Source organism: Protobothrops mucrosquamatus, unplaced genomic scaffold (assembly GCF_001527695.2).
Source record: "Protobothrops mucrosquamatus isolate PMUCROS unplaced genomic scaffold, P.Mucros_1.0 scaffold3306, whole genome shotgun sequence".
In the NCBI taxonomy this organism is placed as follows: Eukaryota; Metazoa; Chordata; class Lepidosauria; order Squamata; family Viperidae; genus Protobothrops; species Protobothrops mucrosquamatus.
This window is the reverse complement of record NW_015389296.1, coordinates 111,349-120,050: the sequence shown is the minus strand read 5'-3', so window position 1 is coordinate 120,050 and position 8,702 is coordinate 111,349. Positions and strand designations below refer to the sequence as shown.

The window sequence follows — 8,702 nt, the reverse complement described above, 5'->3', positions numbered from 1 at the left end:
ATTTCCCATGTAAAATTCCGTAATCAATCAACCAACCAATCAGAATAGAGCTAAAAGGAACCTTGGACGTCTTCTAGACCAGCCCCCTGCAGGAGACCGTATACCACTTCAGTCTTTTCTTAAAAATCTCCAGTGATGAAGTACCCACAACTTCCACTGGTTTAATTGTCCTCACTGTTTATGAAATTTCTCCTTAATTCCAGGTTGCTTCTTTCCTTGATTAGTTTCCATCCCTTGTTTCTTGTCTTGCCTTCTGGTGCTTTGGAAAATAAGTTGACCCCCTGTTCTTTGTGGCAGCCCCTCAAATACTGGAATACTGCTATCTTGTCATCCCTGGTCCTTCTTTTCTTTAGATTCGCCCTACCCAATCCCTGCAACTGTTCTTCATATGTTTTAGTCTTCAGGCTTTTAATCGTCTTAGTTGCTCTTCTTTTCACTTTTTCCAAAGTCTCAACATCTTTTTTTGTAATGTGACTAAAACTGGATGCAGTGCTACGTGGCTGCAATAGTCAGATTGTTAGTCAAATGACAGGCTTATATCCAACGTTTTGAATTAAGCTAGGGAGGAAATTCCAAGTGGATGTATCCCATTTTTTAAGCAAATTTGGAATTTGGTCCCCAAGTTGAGGTGAGGTCAGGGGATTCTGCTCCCCAAAGCCTCCTTGCTGAGTTATTCTGGGCCACTGGGAGGCTCCCAATGGAGGCTCTGTTGCCATTCTACAGCTTGAATGCCCCTAAGCCATGATTTGTGAAGTTAGACAGAGGCAAGGTTTCCAAGCCCCCCAAAACTATATGCACATACAGACATAAACCTCTCCTATAAGAAAATGTCTGTTTGGTCCCTTACAAAGCTCTGTTTTTAGTTTTGTGCAGTAAGAAGGAAAACTTAACAAGGTCTTTCCTGGGATTGAATGATAAGGAACATTCTCTTTCTAGGGCTCTAATTCCTTTGAAGAGATGGCTGTGGACTTCACAGAGGAGGAGTGGGCACTGCTGGATCCCAGACAGAGGGCCTTATGCAGTGAAGTCCTGCTGGAGGTTTCTAGGAATATGGCTGCTCTGAGTACGTCTCTTTTCTCTGCATTCCATTCATTGGGGGAGGGTTTTTCAGAGGGAGGTGAACAGGGAAGATCCCTGCACTCAGTTGCTTAAGATGATCATTGACACCTACCTGGCCATCACCTGAATTAGTGCACTCCTTTCAAACGTTTCCTAATCTTATAAAAGCAGTCAATGACCAGAGCCCCACTAGATCACAAACGAACATAGGGTCTTTAGGGGAAACTTTGCCCTAATAGCTGGTGCCAAACTTGGAACATGAATAGTCATGTTTTTGAGATGGGTAGACTCCCCTCCTTAACCATTCTAAATTCTAATGGGGACTTCTTCTTTTTTCCAAGAAGGTGATGGGCTGGAGGAGGAGAATGACGAGCAGGTGAGGTTAATGCCACTGCAAACAACAAAGCATGAAGTACAAGAAATAATGGCTAACTGTGAAGGGGATCCAAAAAGTCAAGAGAGAAGACACTCAGAAGACATGGGCGACAGGTTCCCGACTTGTCTTCCTGTTGGAATCCATAGCTTCCTGACCCAGAAAGGGAAGAAAAAGGAAAAATCCTGCAAAAGGGAGGAAAATAGGTTTGATTTGCACGAGTATAGCAGAAGTCAGACAAAAGGCTTTATAACTTATGGAAAATACGTCAATAATTTCTTCTCTCTTACTTTTCTTAAGAAACTGTATAGGAAATACAGATCACATACATCCCTAAAAGTTGGTAAGGATTTCAGTCTGAGCAAAGACGTGAAAGTGTGCATGAAGTCTGGAAAGAGCTTCAGCATCAACAGTATTTTTAATCACCATCAGAGGATCCACAAAGGGGAGAGAACATATAAATGCATGGAGTATGGAAAAAGCTTTTGTCAGGATAGAACACTTACTCATCATAAAAACATCCACACTGAGCAGAGACTAAATAAACGCTTGGGGTGGAGAAAGAGGTTTATTGACAATAGAAATATTATTTCCTGCCAAAAGATCCACACAGGTGAAAGACCATATAAATGCCTGGAGTGTGGAAAGGGATTTACTAGGAAAGGACATCTTACTTGTCATGAAAGGATCCACACAGGAGAAAAACCTTATAAATGTACTGAGTGTGGAAAAGCCTTCAGAACAAATGGTCATCTAATTCGTCATCACAGGACCCACACAGGGGAGAAAATGTATAGTTGCAGGGAATGTGGAAAGAGATTCATTGAGAATAGAGATCTCATTACCCATCAAAGGATCCACACTGGTGAGAGTCTGTATAAATGCCCGGAGTGTGGAAAGAGCTTTACTCAGAAAGGACAGCTTAATTCTCATCAATGGGTTCACACAGGGGAGAAACCTTATAAATGCCCAGAGTGTGGAAAGGGCTTCAGTACAAACTGTAATCTGGCTCGACACCAAAAGATCCACACAGGGGAAAGACCATATAAGTGCTTGGAGTGTGGAAAGCGCTTTCTTGACAACAAAGATCTTACTCGCCACCAAAGGATCCACACGGGGGATAAACCGTATAAATGCCTGGACTGTGGAAAGAGCTTTGCCCAGAAAGGACAACTTAATTCTCATAGAAGAATCCATACTGGTGAGAGACCATATAAATGTATGGAATGTGGAAAGCAGTTCAGTCAGAAAGGAAATCTTACTGATCATGAAAGAATCCACACCGGGGAGAAACCATATAAATGTACCGAGTGTGAAAAGAGCTTTGCAAAGAAAGGACAGCTTAATTCTCATAAAAGGATCCACACAGGGGAGAGACCACATAAATGCATGGAGTGTGGAAAGAGCTATTTCGATCAGAGAGACCTTACACGCCACCTAAGGACCCACACAAGGGATAACCCATATAAATGCCTAGAATGGGGAAAGACCTTGATTGTCAACAGAGACCTTATTTGCCAACAAAGTATCCACACAAGGGAGGAACCATATAAATGCACTGAGTGTGAAAAAGGATTTAATGACTACAGCATCTTTACTTGTCATAAAGGGATCCACACAGGAGAAAATGGAATGTGGAACAAGCTTCATTGAGAATTGTGCACTTAGTTCTAATAAAAAGATTAACACAGGAAAAATCCATATAAATCCATGGAATGAGCTTCATTTGAAACAGTCAACTTACTCATCATCAAAGGAGCCAGACATGGGAAGAAGCTTATTATTGTATGCAATGTGCAAAGATCTTTGGTTTGAAGTGGAAACCTACTTTCCAAACATCCTGTAAGGACCTGGATGAGCTGTCTCTCTCAGGAAAGTATAACTCTTGATGCCATGTATTTAATCAAAAGAACTTTTACTGAGAAACAGTGGTTGTATCAAAGTCAAGCGGAATCTAACATTCCCACGCAAAGCACCAAACTATTCTTCCCCCTTCAAAGCCCATCCTCCCCTGGCCAGTCCACCAACAACCAATACTGTACTGCAAGGTTGTTTTGAGAGCACTGAGGTACAGGACAGATAATGGGTCATCTTCAGGGCACCTTGGAACCAGGCTGAAATTGGCTGGGAAGGAGTCCGTCCTGTCTCCGCACACAATCCCCCTCACTAATTCCCATGTGGTTGCAGCAAAGTGAAAGCATGCAAAGAATGCTCCCCCAGAACATTGTCCTCCTCCCACCAAAATGGCAGGGCACTGAAAAGGGGGATCTGACATGCTGCCCCTCCCAAAGAGAAGGATTAACCCTGCAAAAGATGGAAGACAAAAGACAATTACAACAATCATTTAGGTTTATCAGGATATTGATTATGAAAATGTTTCATTAGCCTAGGGGCTCTAACATGCTGAGAATTAACCCATTCATTCTGGCTGGTAGGAATGTCCTTCCATGCCACTAAATGTTGGAGGTTTCCCCTGTGCTTATGGGAATCCAATATCTCCTTCACCTCAAAGTATAGTTCACCCTTTATCATTAAAGGCTCAGAAACCGGGAGAGGGACTGGCCTAAGGGGCAAGGAAACCTTGGGTTTCAATAAGCTACAATGAAAAACCAGATGGACCCAGTGCAATGACTTTGGCAAGTCTAATTCTACCATGACGGTTAATCAGGCGTTTGATGGGGAAAGGTCCCACAAACTTAGGTCTGAATTTCTTGAAAGGTTGAAGTGACTGCAAATAATGAGTAGATAGATAAACATAATCTCCCACTTTAAAAGGTTATGGCTCAGTTCTTTTTTTGTCAGCTTGTGCTTTATAGGTATCACGAGCATCTGTGGGTGCTTTTTGTATAACAGGCCCAGTATTTTGTAACTGGGAGACCCATACCTTCAGGGACGGTATCCCAGGGTCATTAATGGGGAGTTCTGGCATGGATATGAAGTCTTGACTGGTAGCCACTCGAAAAGGTGAAGCCAGTACTGCTGTGCACAGAATTAAGTGACACTTCCACAAATGGCAAGAGATCAGTCCAATTATCTTGTTGATAATAAAGCATCTAAGATTGTTCCAATACTGAGTTCATTCGTTCACACCCTCCATTCGTTTGGGGGTGGTGACAAGCTAAGGGTCATCCCAATAAGTCCAAAAAGGCCTGCCAAAACGTAGAGGTGAATTACACCCCCCTATCTGAAATAATACGTTGAGGTGCTCCATGTATTCTATAAATATGATGCAGAAACAGTTTAGCAAGACCTCGGGCAGTTGGGATCTTTTGACAAGGAATAAAACGCACTTGCTTGGAGAACAGATCAGTCACCACCCAAATTACTGTATTTCCCATGCTTTGGGGGAGTTGCACAATAATGTCCATAGAGATCTCTCTCCAAGGTGCTGACGGCTCAGCTATTTTTTGAAGAAGCCCCTAAGTTTTTCCTTGATGTCACTTTGTCGAAGCACACACCGGACAGCTGGCAATGTAACCCTCAATGTCTTTCTTGAGGAATGGCCACCAAAATTGCCTCTTAACTAGGTGCAATGTTTTCACAAAACCAAAATGTCCCACCATTTTAGAGTCATGACAACAACTCATGACTTTCTGGAACATAAAGTTTTGCCCCCACCCAGGCTAGTCTGTTTCGGATTGAGCAAACATTGCTGTGAATTTGAAACCACTTACCCTTCAGGGTGGATTGTAGAGTAGAAGTCACATCTTTGGGTTTTGGCACTTTTTCTCTCCCCTGGGCTCGGGTGATCACTTGAGCAGCTGATAGGACGGGAGCATTGGCTTGATTATTTCTGCTTTGGAGCAGTTGTATCACAGCATCCATGACAGTACATCTGCTAAAAAAAATCTCCCCCCCCCCAAGAGATAGCGTTGGTTAAAGTCAAAGAGGTTAAAGTACTGTGCCCATCATGCTTGTTTAGGAGAAAGTTTTCGAGGGGTTTTAAGTGCCTCTAAATTCTTGTGATCAGTCCAGACTTCCAAAGGTATTTTACTCTTTAGGCCAGGAGCGCCCATCTCACAGTGTAAGCCTTTTTGTCCCATCGTTGCTCAATTTCAGAAACCTTTTTGGAAGTGTAAGTGCAAGGCTGCAGTTGTCTGCTTTCATTTCCCTGCAGAAGCACTGCTCCCGCAGCCATATCACTCGCATCACGTTGCATAACAAATGGCTTCGGCTTCATCGGGTCAGGGTGTTTTAACACTGGTTCGGCTGCAAACAAGCTTTTCAAAAACAGTTTTGCATTCCTTCGACCACTTAAGTGGTCGATTAGGTTTAGGTTTGTCCCCTCCTTTCATTTTGAGTAAGTTCATGGTGGAGAGTGCTATCTGGGCAAATGAGAGAATGAATTGCCAGTAAAAGTTTGCAAATCCTAGGAAGCTTTGCAGCTGCTTCCTAGTGTGGGATGGGGCCCAATCCAGCACAGCTCTTAACTTTTTCCGGGTCCATTTCAATCCCTTCATGTGAAATACGGTAGCCCAGGTAATCTTTTAGTCTGGTGGAACTCGCATTTAGAGAGTTTGGCATGCAGCTTGGCAGCTCGTTGTTTTTGGAGGACTGTTCTTGCGGAGCCTCACATGTTCTGCTTGATTTCAGTGTAGATTAAGATGTCCAAATACACGGGCGGGAACTGGCTGGGAAGGAGTCCGTCCTGTCTCCAGAGACGATCCCCCTCCCTAATTTCCATGTGGTTACTGCAAAGCGAAAGCATGCAAAGAATGCTCCCCCAGAGCGTCTTTTCTCCCCCTCTCCCACAATGGCAGGGCACCCAAAAAGGGAACCTGGCACATCCCCACAGGAAAATACCTAAGTGCTTGCATGCAATAAGAGCTGAAGAAAGATCATCATAGGATGATCCTACTGGGGAGTTATGGAAATGTACAGGAGAATGGGTGAGTCAGTAAAGTGCACCATTATCTCATTCATTTTATACTTTCTACACATACTGAGTTCTCAATTCTGAGGCATGGAGAACATATCATCTCTTTAAAAGCTGGTTACCTCAATAGGGCTTGAGAGCTTGGTTTGTGGTCAAATGAATCTAGAAGATGTTCATAATAATCAGCTGTGGAAGGTGGAATAAAAGGAGAAAAGATATAGGTGAAGGAGGTGAAGAGGAGGTATATTTTCTATTTTATTGTACTAATATTTTATAGTCCTTAAGGAGGGAAGTTCATGCAGGACTTCAGGATTTCTGATCTGCCTGGGAAATGGGAAATTAGTTACAGTAGTGACCAAAATGGGAAATTAGTTACAGGAGTAGCCAAAATTGTGGAAACCTTTTGGGAAAAGTGTACAGTAGAAATGCCATCTTTGGTTAAGTTTTTACCAATTTTTCTTCTAATTTCTTTATAACTGTAGCCTTGTTCACTTAATAATTCTATTTTACATCGCTTTCTGGGCAACCAGTCAACTCTTTGCACCATCACTTTAATTTTATTACGTTTTACAAGCTTACTAAATGAAAGAACACAAAAAACCCAACCAACTTGATAGCGATCACATAACACACTGACAAATGTTCTCCTCTCAAATTCAATACAGGACATCAATAACTGAATCCTACTGTGATCCGATTGGCTCATTGCCAAAACAAGATGACACCTGATTGGCTCTCTAAACACTCATGGCTCATTGGCTACAATCAGATGAAGGAAAGCTACCTGATATCAACCTAAGCAAATTGTGCTTCCTTTTTCTGGTTATTTGTCTATCGCTTTTCATAGAATGCAGTACAGATAATTGAACAAACTATGTTGCATTACATTCTTGATTAAATTATCTTTCCATTGATATATAATTTTATGGTACTACTCTAAAAAACTGGTGTTATTAGCCATCAAACCTCAAAAATACACTTTTCCCAAAAGGTTTCCACAATTTTGGCCACTACTGTATATTTCCCATTTTAACATTTCAATCCATTCAACTGCATGTTTTTATAATCCAAGTGACTTTGTTCAAACTATGATATTCCCCACTAATTTTACAGTTTCCCAAATTCTATAAATGAATTTGTTCCGTTATTTCTCAATGGCATCTGTCCTGGGCAGTTAAGAGTCCAGAAAAAAGATTAAGTAATTCAAAAAACCGATGGCGTCTTTAATTTTCTTCTTAATTTACCTAAAAAACCGTCTATATGAAACAGAAGTTGCCTACATTGATAATATTTAGAATGCATTTCAATCTGAATAGATATGTTAATTTCCGTTAAAGATTTTGGATGCAAACAGGAACTGTAGATGATGTAACTTGTAGAAAGAACTTTATTATAAACAGTACTCCTACTTGCAAGCAAAGGATGCCCACAAATGAGAAAGTATTATGAATACTGTTAAATTCCAAGAGTAATGTTACGTACTGCTGAAAGACACTCTGCACAACCAGGGGTCCTCTCAGAATCATGACTTCTATTCAAAGCGCAGATGGCAGCTTTGGCTAAGAGGGCCTTTGAACAGTTTCATGTCGTGTGCCAATTGTGGCCATTCCTGGATCAGGAAGCTCTGCTTACAGTCACTCATGCCCAGATGGAATACTGTAATTGTGTTCTACACGGAGCTGCCCTTCAGCATCCAGAAGCATCCAGATACGAGATGTGATTATGTGGGCATTTATGTGGGCCCCTATAACAGCATATTTTACACCTCTGCTCTGTAAGGTGCATTAGCTGCCAGTTTGATTGCAAGTCCAATTTAAGGTGCTGTTTTGGATCTTTAAAAGCCTTCAGAGCATGAAGCTAGATTACTTCTTCCTGAGAATACCTGCCTATCCTATCAGATCTAGCAGAAGATGTGTGTTGGAGGTCCTCTCTGTTAACGGAGTTACATGTGGCCGGACCAAGGAGATGGGCCTTCTCTGTCCTGGTGCCCGCTTCATGGCATAGGACCCGGTTACCTCCGAGACCGCCTTCTGCCGCAGATTCCCTCCCACAGACCGGTACGCTCCCACAGAGTGGGTCTCCTCAGGGTACCGTCGGCCAAGCAATGTCGGCTGGCGACCCCCAGGGGGAGGGCCTTCTCTGTGGGTGCCCCTACCCTCTGGAATGAACTACCCCCCGAGATTCGGATGATTCCAGATCTCCTTACCTTCCGTCGCGCCCTCAAGACATGGCTCTTTCAGCAAGCGGACCTGACCTAGGGAGGATTTTATACTGGGTTCATTTTTAGGAATTTGGAAGACACAACTTTAAAATTTGGTTTAATTCGGTTTTACAGGGGGGGATTGTATATATGCTTTGGTTTTAAATATGTTGTGCGCCGCCCTGAGTCCCGCA

General features: G+C 42.5%; 1 protein-coding gene across 1 annotated transcript in view; it reads left to right on the top strand.

Annotated features, from left to right (window-relative positions):
- The first annotated feature begins 1,743 nt into the window (after positions 1-1,743).
- Positions 1,744-8,702, top strand: part of LOC107297438 (zinc finger protein 208) — a 15,224-nt gene continuing 8,265 nt past the window's right edge. Inside the window, exons 1-2 of the mRNA XM_029286313.1 lie at positions 1,744-1,944; positions 2,029-2,870. Coding sequence (XP_029142146.1) covers positions 1,814-1,944; positions 2,029-2,870 — 973 coding nt within the window. The 5' untranslated portion in view covers positions 1,744-1,813. The remainder of the gene's footprint in view (positions 1,945-2,028; positions 2,871-8,702) is intronic.